Consider the following 14,698-nt stretch of genomic DNA (forward strand, 5'->3'; position numbering starts at 1 on the left):
AGATTCTGCAGACCCTTCAGAAAAAACAATTTAACTTGTGTAGGTTTGAGTGTTTTGCCAAAGGAGGATAAGAACAAAATAGTGTTGCATATAAAAATCTTTGTGCTAGGGAAGCTGCTGTATCAGAATATTTTGCCTTGCCTCAAACACATTCACGTTAAGCAACACCATTTTCTGAAGGCATTTCATGAAAAACCTCATATGTTTTTAGGTCTGTAAATGTGGATTTTTATTTTTTTTTAAGCTGGTGTGTTTTGAGACAGTTAGCTTTGCTTTCATATTTTTCAGGTGCAGTTGCACAGGGAAAGATAGAATTAAAAGTTGTAAAAAAGTTAATGTGGTACCACACTTCCTTGGAAATGTAGGTTCCCCATGTGAGTGTCTGTCACGCAGTTAGTGGTTTACATTCATGGTTTTCTCAGTAGTGGACCCTTTTAGAAGAGAAAAGCCTTCTCAAACAAGGTCAGTCTTTTTAAGTGTAACTTTCCAAGCTCTTTCTTGCAATAGGCACCTGACATTTGTTCCAAATTGATGGGTTTAGTGGGTGCAGTTCTGGGAAAAGCTACGTATGTCTGCGTAACTTTTCTTTTTTTAACTCCTTCCCCCCAAAAGCTGTTAAGATACTCCCCTCCCATATGTGGCAGAGATACATATTTTCAGTGGACTGACAGAATCCACAGAAATTTCTTGGGTTTCATTCAGTTTTTGCTCTTTAAGATTTGTCTTTTTTTTTTTTTCCTTGCTGACAATGTTGTCTTCCAACTGAGTTTGTTTTGCAGTACGTTTTCTGAGGAAGGATCTTGGATGAGATTCTTTTTTGGCTTGCTTCCATGTGTTCTCAGCGAGTGGTGCTTTCCCAGATGCTTCTTGTGTAGGTGTCCATTTTATTGTATGTCTGTTCAGTGCTTTACTATGAATCTAAGCATCTGTGACTTCTGGTTTTGGAGAAGATGTAGCTATTCGGTTTGACAGCTTCAGTTTGAGATGTGTAGTTCCTTCTTGTAAGACTTCAGCAAGCCTTTTGAGAGAAACTCTTCATGCAGTCAGGATGATCATCCACAAAAGATTAGTGCATGCATTCACTGGATTCTTTTAACATTTTTTTTTAATTGGTAGTACTTGCAGTATTCATTGCAACAGTCAATATTAATTGACTTTTTTTTGCAAAAGCCGAAAATATGGAACAATGTTGTTTCCACTGATGACAATGCCATAACTTAAATTTCATCCAATTCTGTGTATAGCATTAATTGTTTGTGTGGCTTAAATATATGTTAAACTGGCTTCAGGAGTTATTTTGACCAATGTCCCAGCTGGAGATATTTCTGTATACATACTAACATAGTGAAACTAGGAGCTGTTCAGAGGTTAACAGATTGCATGTTTTTATTAAAGCTCTTGTTCAGTTAAACGGCAAAAATGCCTTAAATCAACCAGTTTCCAATACTCAAAGCAGCTCTCCACAGGGGTGTATTTATTTTATTCTTATCTTGAAACATTGGACTAGACAGGTCTTGGATGTTTGTCTCCAGAGTGGTTGCAGTAAACTTGTTGCTGTACTGGTTGTTTCTGTCAGTGCCTCGCTTATATTCTCAGCCCTTGTAACCACTGGTGTGGTGCTGCAGCATCATGCTCTATGCCCGGAGGGATAAATGTCCCCCTATGTGAACTGATGTGTCCAAAATCTTTTGTCAGTGCACCTTCTGTGATGCATTGGCCAGATGTTTGCATGATTTGAAATGCAGCTACAGTCTGGGGGGCTAGAGGTGGTCTTGTGGTGGTCTGGTTTTCAATGAATATGACTGGTTTAGTGATTCTGGGTCTGGTCTCTTCCAAACTAAGGCTTTAATGTCCCGAGTGAGGTTCATGTCCAAAGATTTATATGTGTATGCCTCTAATAAAGATGTTTCTGTGTGAGAGAGTCCTCTAGGACCCTTTATTGTTACTGGAGAAGAGTAAGCACCTCTGGATTTTGGTTGCTCTTATCCTCAAGTGGCTATGTAGCAGGGGTAGGCCAGTTGTATTCTGCAAGTACAGGGAGCCTGGGTGATTAGCTTATGTGTAAATTACTGCTTCATAAACATCTAAACCTGGAGGAGATTAATTCTGTCCCTATTTTTCTTTTTTTTTTCATCTTTTGACATCCTGGAGGCCTTGTGAACGTTCCTGCTGTGTCCTTTGATTGCCTGCTGAAGGATCTGCTCGTTCATGGTTTCACCTTGATGGGCTTTTAATTTACTCTCTGCCACCGTTTGGAGTTCAGGGATTGTATGTGCAACCATCTTCTCAGAATATAATGAGATCATGATCACAGGCTGGATCACAATATGTAGGATGAGCTTATGGTAAATTATTGATAGAATCTTAACCTTAACAAAAAGGCTCTGCTGGCTGGGGGAGAGGAGGACTGAAGAAATGGCAGCTAGTGACCTTGGTTACAGGCGCGTGCTTGCAGTTGATAAGGTCAGTCTAGGAGTAAAGCAGGTTCCGAGGAGTTCCTTTTCCTAGGTACAGCTGACAAAGTTAATAAAACAGTCATTTCATACTGCTGCTTAGCCTTTGGGTGCTGGGACACCAGGAAACGTTTCTGCTTAAGTAGTTGTTGAGATCTCAATGTTTAGGAAATGTCTTCTGGGCTTTTTCAGTGAACAGTGACAGTGCTGCTTGTTGTTGTTTGGACAGTACACTGAAGTGAGGCAAGTTATGCTTTTTGTTTTTCTCTTTCAGGGTTTCATCTTTCAAGGTTTCATTACTCTTTTGTTTAGGAAAAGCTGTTTGCCTTCTAGGTATTTGCTTTCAAGGATCATATGTCCTCTGTTATAAGGAGTAGAAACTTTTTTTTTTAGTGAAAGATTTAGGTTTCACGTGAGGACACAAGTCAAGGAACCAAATTCTATCCAAGCAATCCAATTTGGCAACATTCTGTGTAGCATTCATCTCATTTGCTTTTCTGTTTTCTCATTTTTATATTTTTCGTACTCGCTTGTCTTTTCTGCTTGTCTGTTTTCTGTCCTGAGAAATTTTTTACTTTCTCCCACTGATGTGAATTCACATCATCTCCTTTCAGTGTGAACTTGATAAGGGGAAATGCTCTTCTGAAGAGGCAGCTGCAGTGCTCTGTCCTCCAAGTGTGCAGCACAGGAGCGTGCCCAACTGTGAGCATCAGCCAGGACTTGCTGCTCATGAGCATGAGCTGCAAAGTTGGGTGGTTTTGTGTATTTAATGTTGAAATTAAGTCAGACATTTGCTTTCAAAGTATAAGTCTAGAGCTTATAAACTCTTAAGATTGAAGGCGGCTCTAAAAAAGAGAAATTCCAGCGGTGTTTTTGAGCAGTGTTGTGGACTGTCTGGGGGGGATGGTTAATGATATCCTGCTACCCTTGACTGGTGCTTCTTTTTTGTTAAATACCTATTTCTTTCAGTATAGGCTTGTCTTATGAAATACTGCTGCTTCTCCTTTTCCATCCCCCCTTCTGACTATCATTTGTTTCTGAAAGTGATTCTGTGCTGGCTACAGAGCATCAGTCCTTACGCCGCTGTAGTGGTTCTCTTGCAGTTCCTGTCCTGTTTCTCTCTTGCTGAGAAAATGCTTGTGATGGCAACAGATTAACAGAACGATGGAAATGTGGATCCAGTGACTCATGTGAAATACTTCCTGACAACATAAGACTTTTTAGTTCTTTAGGATTTGTTGTTTACTCATTAAAAACTGTTATGTTTTGTCTGCTGTTACTGAATGTTGTGTGGCTTGACAAACTTGGAATTGTCATTAATTATTAGTTTTCTTGCCAAATGTATGCAGAGTTTTCAGCAATTAAATGGGTTCATTCAGCAACTTGAAAGAACTAAAACTGTTCTTGCACCTCCTTCTTCCCTTCTGCCTTTAATTCATGCAGCAGAGTTGTCCTTTCCGAAACATAAAGAGAATATAGCTTGTAGCTTCTGCAACATTTTTCAGACAAAATGGTATTTCAGTTAGAAAGGGATGCGTGATAGGCTGTAATTTACTTTTACGGTTTTCTGTATGTGGAATTACAGTAATGCAACCTGAGGGCACTGCAGCAGTTTCCAGTATGCTGTTGATAGTCTCCAAAAGCACCATCTACTAGAAGAATTGGTATTGGTATTCCCATAGAGAAATGTTTGTTGCCCATAACATTTAAAGGATGACTTCTGCTTTATTTAAAATCCTTTCTTATGGTTACTGCATTCAGTAAAAGGGCAGGAAAAAGTGATTTTGCGACCTGTTCAAACAGGTAATGCTACAATTGTCATAAATACTGTTTTTATTAACTCATTGCAGTAATAAGTAAAGCCCTGCCTAGGTTCTTTCACGTTACCCAGGAAATTATTCTACACAAACTTTGTATTAGAAGTGGAGGCAGAAATCAAGTAATCAAATTGTCTGTTTAGTGCCTGCAGAAACCAGATCTCACCAGTGACACAAAGGACAAGGAATATAAGCCCCATGATATTCCACAGAGACAGTCTGTTCAGCCATCTGAGACTTGTCCACCCGCTCGTCGAGCAAAACGCCTGAGAGCAGAGGTGAGAGGATCTGTCTTTATGAGGGCAAGTGCTCTGCCGTGGCCGAGCTTGAAACCATAGTGCAGTGATAGTTTGCCCAGCCGCGTGGCACGACTTTTAAGTTAAGTTACAGGACAAATGTTATTTCGATCGGATTGCTAAATGTATATGCATAATAAACAGCTGTTTTATCTCTTTCTTTGTAATTGTTACACATACCTAAATGTTCATAAATTCACAGATAATGAATAGTATGGTAAGGATTGTGTGATACTTCTCTAAAGTGTGTTACTGAGGTTTGGAGTGCTGAGAGGCTCTTCTACTGACGCTGTTCCACTTACACATTAGTTATAAGTGTGTACACTATAATAATGTTTTTAGCATGATTATAAATAATAGGGAGCTCAGACACAAATACAGGTGACAAATTCTAGAAGTGAAGCATATCTTTTGCAGCTTTGATCTCTGTCATTTCCTCAAAGAACAGGCAGCGAACAGTAGTTATTCTCTAAACATGTTGGGAGGTTTCTGTAAATCTTTCATGAGTTGAAGCCAGATGTTACAGCAAAGAAGGTTTTTCTTACATTAGTGCTATTACATTTCATTTTTTCCTCTGAGTTCTATCAATTTGCGATACTTTGACCATGCAATAGAAGGAAAAAATTGCATAACGTTAAGTCGGTATGGTTTTGTACAATCAAACAAGCTTATTCTTGCATGTGCTTAAGAAATATTATCTATTTGGATAAACAGACAAATGTATTGATTATATCTGCATGGAGTTCTCCTGTGAAGGCGTATTTTAGGCGATCATTGATGTGTCTCCTTCACTGCTGGAAAACTGTAATACTGTGACTTCAGCCTTTCCAGGCTGATGTTCCTGCCTTCAGAGATTACTGTTTCTTTTGTTTGAGCAGATGAAGAGTCGGAGAGGCTTGTTCCCGGGAGACTGTCCTATTAGTGGTGACATCATGAGTTAGGAAGGTCATGATTGACTCTTTGTTTATAATCCAGATTTCTATTTAAGTTTGTTTCAGCGTCTCTATTAACTCCATTATTGTAGTCTTGGTGTTTGTTACAACCAAGTAGTACAGCTTCACTGTTACAAATTCTGCCTACAAAGTCTGCTAATTCTTAAGATGGCTTTAAAAAACCTTAATTGTTTTCTAATCAAATACCTGGTTACAAGCAGACTTACAATTCTGAGAAGAGCGCAGTAGTTTGATCTGAAACTTTCCATTTGAAGTATCTGCCTGTGGTTGAAAGATGCTAGCTCTCATATATCCTTTAAAGATTAACAGCAAGGCAAACACATGCTAAAATTTTAGCTGTTCCTCTGAGAGGGGTGACAGATGACACTGACTAACAAAGAGTGCACATTTCTGTCATTTCTGTGGAAACTAACTGCCCATACTTAGCCAAAATGCAAGGCTACCCTCTCAGCTCTTTTCCCTGAGCACTGATGTCATGCACCTAGTTTTTGTGGAAAGAATATACTTGATTAAGAATAGAATTGAAACGTGCAAAGCTAAGGCTGAGTTAGGCAGCATGTACCCACTCTGTTAGCAAGGAGCTGTAGTGTTTTAAGGTAATAATTTCCAAAAATTAAGATTTGTTAATGTGTTTCTGTTCCATTTCAGTGCAAAGTCCGGTAGTCTGATTAAATCCATTTTATTCTAGATCAAAGCTACAAGCAATTGGTTTTTGCCCAGACCTGATGCAAATTAGTAATGTTTGGTTAATGTGTCTCAACTTTTTGCTCTAATGAGATATACAAGGGTTTGTAAATGTCTTAAATTGTAGAACCTAGGTTCATTCTCATGTTTAGCATTTCCTGCTTTTCAAAGGTTAACCATCTAGTGTAAACCTTTAAAATAAGTGAACTACAGGAAAGTACTGTAAATCGTTCTTACTAGCAAAAAATACAGCCTGTGGGATAAGTGTTAGTTTGCAATTGCAAGACGCATACAGTTTTGCCTTGCCTTTTCCTACTTGGTGAGTAAACACTGAAGAGATGATGTTCATAATTAGAAAGGAAAAAAGCAATAACAGTCATAGGCTGGTTTTGAAATGCAGAGTGTTCACATGCTCGGTGTAGAAAAGGTAAGTGTAAAAGACCAGAATAATATTGTGGAAGTGACAGTGAGATACATTGGTATGATAAAAGGCTCAGGCAAAAAAAAAAAAAAAATGCTCTTGTGAAGCTAAATATAGCCCTAAGCACAGAATACGGATGCAATTCATAGAAGTTAAAGGTGCAGAAGATGGGACATCTATTATTGCATTGCTTGAGGATTGGTGCAAACTCATCCTGATTCAGTATTACTAAATATAATGAACAGTAATATTTTTTTGGCATATCTTAAGCCATGGGACCTCTGCCTGATCTCATAAAGGCATAAAGAACACAAAAAGTGAAAGGAAAATAATGTTAAAACCACCTCTATAAAAATCCAAACCAACCAAACAAAAAAGCCTACCAAAACCTCCCCAAACAGAGCAATGACAAACCCTGCCCCTTCAGATACCCGCTGATGGATTCAGCTGGCAGTCACGCTTGCATAGCTGGGGCAGCAAGTCCCGTTATTTGGGGTTCAGGGGGTGGCTGGTAGTGGACTGGCTTGTGTGAGTAGCAAGGGTGGCCGCATGACCCCATTGCCTTAAATTAGGCTTAAAAAACAGCAGTATTGGAGAAACCCATCTTTATGCTGAGACATTTGGGAATATTCTCCCACAGTCTCAAAACTTCAGGGAAGAAATAAAAAAATTAAATGGAAAAACTTTATTCTGTCTTGAAAGTTCCACAACACACTTGAGTTCCCTGCTTAGAAGATCAGAGCATGTTCTGCTTCTCAAGAGAAAAAGAAAATCTATGAAAACCCGCAAGTTCCTTGCTCCTTTGTTTCTTATCAAGTTCCACTAAAATAAAACTAAACCCATGGTATCGTTACTGGCACAGGCTGTTTGTAGGATTTCATTTCAAACAGTTTGTTCTCTATGTTATTTCTCTCTGAACCCTTTTTTTTTAAAAAAAAAAAATGGAATACAAGCATTTCAGAAAGTCAGGTTGCCTTTTTAGATATATTCATTTGTAAGTAAATGAAGTTGTCAGAGTTGTTATCTGGCTTCCATCTGCCTGGCTTTTTCCTTGAACAAGTCGGGTTACAAGGTTTAAGACCTCCGTTGTACCTCTGCGAAGTGTTTGTGTCTCACATCAGCTGGTGCTCTGAACCTTTGCAGTCCTCTCAGCACTGATCAGAGTGGATTAAGAATCGTATGCAGAATTATTATTTTTTTTTAATTTGGAAGATGAAATTGTCTTTTTTTTTTTTTCACAGCTCTTGTGAGTATTGAAATATGTACTTTAAAACCTTGCAGCATCGGCCACCAGAGTTACTCAACTGTAGGGAGTTGCAGAGTATTAATTAGGTGGGAATGGGCATCAGAGTGCTGGACTTTCTCCCTTCCTGAGACTCCCAGCAGCTGCGGGGTGCAGGATGGATCCCTGGGTGCGCAGCCTTTCCTGCAGCACCAGCTGCACATGCTAGAACCCTCTGCCCCTGCTTGGGTGAGCAGCTGTGACTTCAGGTGGCAGTGAACGCTTTCCCCAATACAGGTGTGAAATAAAGGTGTTCCATCTAGGGGCATTACTGATTTTTTTTTTTTTCCTTTTTTGTTTCCTTTCTTTCAGGCAACCAATATTAAAACTGAATCTGACCCTCCAGAAGCCAGAACTCACAATCTGAGACGTAGAATGGGATGTGCACCTCCAAAATGTGAAAACGGTGAGTGGCAAGTGGGGAGCGAAACAAAATGTGAATGCGATTTCTGTTACTTTGTATAAATTCATTTTAAGACCTGAGTTGAATTCAGCAGTAGGAACAATTCAAAGTATTTAACAAAAAATACATTACTTCTGTTAACTTCATTTTAAAATTGGAATTTATTGTAAAAGTTCTTTTTTGGCTTTGAAATCTTTTTGTTTGTTTTGTAAGTGGTTTCTTAAGAAAACGTAAGATGTTTTCTAAGTTTTCTTGAAGATATTTTCAGTTGAAAAAAATTCTACTTTTTGAAACTTCACTATCTCTTATGGAGCAATCATAAATGAGATTTGAGCCACGTTTCTAATCCGTATTTTAAATAGCTAGCATCAATCCACTATCTTTAAATAGAGGAAACACTTTTAAGAATGTACTGAACTTCAGATATTTTTAGGAAAGAATTTGAAATCGGGAAATGAAGGCAAAAGATAGTATGTTGAGAACTGAACAATAAGGTTCCCATAATATGACTTCTAAATTGTGTCTATCAAAAGTCCTGAGTCTGTTGTTATCTGACCTTAAGAAATAATAATTTCAGACTGAGAAGAAATGTTTAATGTCACCAAACAGAAGAATAAGCTTGTTGACAAATAATTTGGCAAAGCAAATATAGCAACCATTTACAACTAATCAATAATTAGTTAGTTTCTTTTGTTCATTCAAAATATTTTGTCTTTCCAAGTATTCATGTAGATTGTGGTCTTTTTTTAAAATTTTATAGTTTTTTTTTTCTTGTTAGGAGTATCTCTAGGCATTAACCTCTTACTTTCTCCTCCTGAAGAGTAGAAGGAAAAAGCTCTGGACAGTTTTTTAATGCTTAAATTTCTGATAGATGTAGACATTCTTCTCTTTAGTATCTTTTTTAGCTCTTGGACTCCGAGAAATGCTTGGGACTGTCTCATGTCCAGGTGCAAAGGCCTCTAGCTCACTTGTAACTTCAGCTAAGAACTTCATTGCTCCCTTGTCTTCAGCACCAGCACCCTGGGGTTCTCCACATTCTGTTGTATGGGTTTTCTGGGTCTTTATAACGTCAGGAATGAAGACTTGATTAGGGACGTTAGATAGTAGGAGTGTAAGACTGTAGAGGAACTGCTTTGTCTGGCCTGTTCTGCTGCATGCTCGTCTTTTGATGATACGTTTTCATGAAAGCTATCACTAGAAGAAACTAAAGTGTGAAGATTGTCGTAGGAAGCTGGAGTGTTGTTTCATGTCTCCATGTGACATGCTGCTGTAAAATGGATGGAGTAATTCAACCACATTTTTTTAACATCACGTGGAAACAAAAACTTAGCTTATGAAGATACTCATAATTTAAATTAATTTAAATGGGATTTAAAACACCCACTCAAAAAATGTGAGCTGTAATAGTCATTGCTAGCTCGTGATTGTGTGCTTGGGTTTTCTGATAATACTGGCTTCTTGTAGGCATTGGAGGTGTTCAAATCAAAGTGTGTGTATGAGACAACAAATAATTCAACAAATAACTCCGCGTTATGCTGCCTAACAAGAAATAACAAATCAATAAACAATAGCAAGTAATGCTAAGCATTAAAACATTTTGTAATATCCTCATGGATTTTTTTTCTGTTGCACCAGAAAAAGAAATGCATAGCGCAGTGAAACCTCCTGAGAAGAGGGAACATGCTGGGGAGCCAGAGAAAGACAAATCCAAAGTCCGATCTAAAAAACCCACTAATGCTGTGAGTATTTTCTGCCTTCCTGCTGCTTTGTACTGATTGCAGGTGTTTCTGGGTTTCCTTTAGGTGTGCACTGAAATCTCATGTCATTTATGTCATAGTAAGGACTCTTGTATTCTTCATGTAACCCTGTGCTTGAAACAAAGCAGTATCTGTGCCGGCTGGGATAGACATACTCAGAATGCTTCATGCTGTTACAAAGCTGAAAATGACAGGATAGTTAAGTTTCATTATCTATAACTGAAGTAAGTTGTTTTCTGTCTCCAAGGTAGAGTCTCAAAATTTTGAAAGAAGAGTCCAAATAAAGTGGTGGTTCTGTGAGCTGATCTCTCCCCATTCCCTTTAACCTCAAGTGAGCTTTGGCACCTGGCTCTCGGGCAGACCCGACACCCACAATTTCAGCACTATCTTGGAAGCTTTGTTGTTCAAATGTTTCTTAAAAAAACCCTGTTCCTACTCAAACTCTCCAGACACCACCACTCCCCCTCCAAAAAAATGCCAAACTGAAAGCAATGGTAGTTTGTCCCACTCTTGAGAAGATAATACGGAGATTCTTTCTGTCCCTGCCACCTCTTGGGTCCTTCCTAAAACCAGAAGTGTTCTTTGTTTAATCCACGTCTATGGCTAGATACCTGAGAATGAAATGTGCGAATACAAGAAGCCTTGACCACCCCACCCCCCAAACAAAAACATGCTTGTGGGGAGAAGCAGGAGATGCTGCCGCGTTTTTTAACAACATAAGACGACAGGGTCCGCTTGCCCTTGTGGTTCTGTTCTGCATTTGAGAAGAGCCTTCCAGCCCGTCACTAGCGAAGGCGCAGGACAGGCAGCAGACAGCCCTGCTCATGTTTGGGGTGCCTGTGCCTTTTCTTGGGGCTCGGCAGAGCCCACACCTGTAACACCTGCCCCCTGCCCAAGGCACAAGGCTCCGCTGGGAGGCTGCTGTCCTTCCAGATCAAAATGAAGGTCTTGGCCAGTGTCTCTGGGGGAAAAGAGGAACACTCGCGTCAAGAGGAACCCCCTTCTTTCTTCTGAGGCTCCAGACAGTTGGGCTCGGGGCGGGGAGGTGGAACATCTGTGCATACATGCTGCATGTGAGAGCAACCAGAAAAAGGCTTTGTGAGCCATGGGCTGGGCTGGGTTGCCCCTGCGGAATCCACAGCGCTGCTGGGTTAAATCAAGTCTTCTGTCTTTTTCCAGGGGGGGGGGAAAAAAATACATGGAAGAGCTTGCAATTCATGCGGTCCTCCCTTAAATTACAGAAGGGGGTTATTTAAACTTTTTATGTAAATGTTTTGTGTTTGCTTGTCTCATTTCCACTTCAGAGATGAGGTAAAAATAATCTTTGGCAAATGCCACAGATGACCAAGTTACCAAACTGCTCTTCTACCATGAGTTACCGTAAGTGCTCACATTCCCTCTCCGGCAATTTTTTGTTGCAGGTGGACTTGTATGTATGCCTGTTATGTGGCAGCGGTAACGATGAGGACCGTCTCCTGCTGTGTGATGGCTGTGATGACAGTTACCATACTTTTTGTTTAATTCCACCCCTTCATGATGTTCCCAAAGGAGACTGGAGGTGTCCCCAGTGTTTGGCTCAGGTAATCCAACAAAGCCTAAAAGTTAGGCTGAAGGTTACTTTTTTTGTTTTGTGGGTGTTTTTTACACTTTATCCTAGGGGTTGGAAATACAGTTTGTTAATTAAGGTAGTGCAAGCAAGGTGATAGAGGGTAAAGCTAAAATGAAGACTGGGCATGCCTCAGATTGGAAGGCTATTACTTGATACTTTGGAGCCAAAAATGGCTATGCCTTTAAAGAATATGTTGGGCTTTAATCGGCACCTTTCCTCTGTATTGAAAATTGGGAGTCTCACTGGGTGCTTCATTGTGGGGGTCTGTGTATCTTCTTTTTTTTTTTTTTGCTTAGCTCTAGAGGAAGGAGGAATTGAGCATGTTACTTCACTAATGTTTATGCAGATTTGTAAGTGTATACTGAATAGTGAATTAAGCAGTACTTTCTTCTTCTGACTGTGCAACTTGGGGAAGTAATCTTGTTTTGGTCAGGTGTCCTGCCTTCTTGCCCATCAGATGCTGTAATAGTAGCCCATTTGTGTAAAATCTGAGCTCAGATTGTCTTGTATCACAGAAATAATTATATTTTTAATTGCAGGAGTGTAATAAGCCTCAAGAAGCATTTGGTTTTGAACAAGCAGCAAGAGACTATACACTTCGTACATTTGGAGAAATGGCAGATGCATTCAAGTCGGACTATTTTAACATGCCCGTACATGTATGTTCCTGTATTTACTCTGATGACGTGATGTAATCTAAGGTTTTTGTGCTTAGTTAAAATACATAACTTTTGAGGGGGAGAGGGGAATTGCAGTTTTCAATGGGACAAAATCGCAAATCAGGGGTTCTCATTTACATCGGTGAATCCTTGTTCTTGCTGGTGTCATGGTTTCTTGTTCCACTGACTTCTTGTTCTGGTTTGGGTTTTTTTTCACTTCTGAGGAAGTTCTTGTAAGGAAGGGAATACTCTCCATCACCCATTCCTGAGAGAGCAGAGCAGCAGCATGTCCTGGGTGGAACCACATTTCTGCTACATTTTCTTTTCTTTTGTTGAAATGGTTTTGAAATGGGGAAATGCTTCAAGCTAATGGAGGTTCCTCTCTGAGAGAGTTTTCATGTACATGCTTTTTATATAGTGATTCCCCAGTATATACTCCTTGTTTTCCTTCTTATGCCTAGATGGTCCCCACCGAGCTGGTTGAAAAGGAATTCTGGAGACTCGTTAGTACCATTGAAGAGGATGTGACAGTAGAATATGGAGCTGATATTGCTTCAAAGGAATTTGGCAGTGGTTTCCCAGTTAGGGGTGGGAAGTTTAAAGTTAGACCAGAAGAGGAGGTAGGTCTTTATTAGTTCACCGTGTATTCTTGTGTTGCAGTTTTTCATCAAATAAGTTTCTTTGGTTCAAAGGACAATAATGGAACTGGGTCACAAAGTGTTTGTTTTGTGTAGCTGGCACAGTATTTGAAGAGAAGAATTACATCAGAGTTTTGAATAAATAAAATTTGCCGTGATGAGATATGAAAAGTCACAGGTTTATCCTAGAAGTTATTTATTAACTTCTGAACTTAAAAAAAAAAATAATAATACATTTTAACAAAGCAGGTCAGAATCAGGTGCGTGAAAGGAGCAAAGACAATGGAGGTTTTGTTCTTTGATTCATTGACCCATTTCATAAATTTTTCAGTTGGGAAAGACACTTATTTTTCTGCTTCTCTTTTGATAGTTTTTCTCTCTTTGTTTTTTTTGCTTCATGTTGTATAAACCTGTGGCTGTTGTGTTCATTTTTCAGGAATACCTTGATAGCGGCTGGAATTTAAACAACATGCCTGTGATGGAGCAATCTGTTCTTGCTCACATCACTGCAGACATATGTGGAATGAAATTACCCTGGCTATATGTAGGAATGTGCTTTTCTTCATTTTGTTGGCATATTGAAGACCACTGGAGCTATTCGATTAACTATCTGCATTGGTGAGTTTGAGGAATAAACAGCCTGAGAAGCAGTCTCCCTCTCATTCCCCCTTCCCCTTTTTAATTAGAGGACTAAAACCAGATTCATAGAGTTTGGGCCAGGATAACCCTTGCAGTCCTGTAGCAGCAGGGTTAAATCTGACAGTGTGGTTCCTGCATTGATTTGCTTTTGGACAAGAGGTCATATTTTGGAAAGAGACATCCATTCCCAGTTTTAAAAAAATCCATGAGAGGTGCAGCAGATACTCCATCAAATGTTTTATTAAGCTCAATGCAAAACTAAAAACCATGCAAGTTATTTTAAAAATCATCTAGCTTCAACTAACAATCTTAGGATCCTGCACATATTTTTTTTTTTTTTTGTCTCTTAGATAGACCCATTCTATCATAAATCCTCTCATCAAGTGAACACTTGTCAGCTGTAATCAGGACAGATCTTTACCATCTCTTCGATATTCTAAATAGATTGAACTTCTTAAACTTCTCACCTCACAACAGCTTTTCTAGAGTTGAATTATTCTTGTCGCTCTTCCTGAAACCTGTCAAGCTCCTTCACCGTTCCTGTTTGTATAAGTATTCCAGCAAAATGGTGAAATTGTGTCTCGGCTTTCAGTAGGTTGTCTTTTTGGTTATTCAATTGCTGCTGCTTGAAGTAGCTGCCACTGTAGCCCAGTCCAAGTAGTCAGTGACTTAATTCACTTGCTTTGTTAGTACTTGTCATAGAACAAATGTTTGAGTGAGGCTAAGTAAACAGGATTACATTGTAGAAATGATCTTCCTTGTCATTTGTTGCTTTTTTTGGTCTGGGCCTTCAGTCAGGCTAAAAACTGTGGGAAGGAGAGGAGTCTTTCTGTTTGCAGTAGAAACTTCCTTTCTCCTAGGAGAGCTTCCCTCACTGTTGTTAGAATGACATTATTTCCTCCATAATTAGCCCAGATTGCATTGGTGTTTGCAGTCAAGGCTGGAAGGATGCAGAAGTGCATACGTGTGTCTGTGCACACCCATGCACATACGTTCACAGACACGGGTGAGAGTTGCCCTACCTGCTTGTAATTTATTTCTCTGCCAGCATGCAAGTCTTGACATCCTTTTTATTTGCAGATACTCT

General features: G+C 39.4%; 1 protein-coding gene across 1 annotated transcript in view; it reads left to right on the top strand.

Moving 5' to 3' along the window:
- KDM5B (lysine demethylase 5B) overlaps positions 1–14,698 on the top strand; it is a 55,779-nt gene that overhangs the window by 16,897 nt on the left and 24,184 nt on the right. The window contains exons 5-11 of the mRNA XM_055728371.1: positions 4,414–4,548; positions 8,219–8,312; positions 9,945–10,048; positions 11,488–11,646; positions 12,215–12,334; positions 12,796–12,954; positions 13,409–13,590. Of these exons, the coding sequence (XP_055584346.1) occupies positions 4,414–4,548; positions 8,219–8,312; positions 9,945–10,048; positions 11,488–11,646; positions 12,215–12,334; positions 12,796–12,954; positions 13,409–13,590 (953 nt within the window). The remainder of the gene's footprint in view (positions 1–4,413; positions 4,549–8,218; positions 8,313–9,944; positions 10,049–11,487; positions 11,647–12,214; positions 12,335–12,795; positions 12,955–13,408; positions 13,591–14,698) is intronic.

This window comes from Falco cherrug, chromosome 16, assembly GCF_023634085.1.
Source record: "Falco cherrug isolate bFalChe1 chromosome 16, bFalChe1.pri, whole genome shotgun sequence".
NCBI classification, from domain to species: domain Eukaryota; kingdom Metazoa; phylum Chordata; class Aves; order Falconiformes; family Falconidae; genus Falco; species Falco cherrug.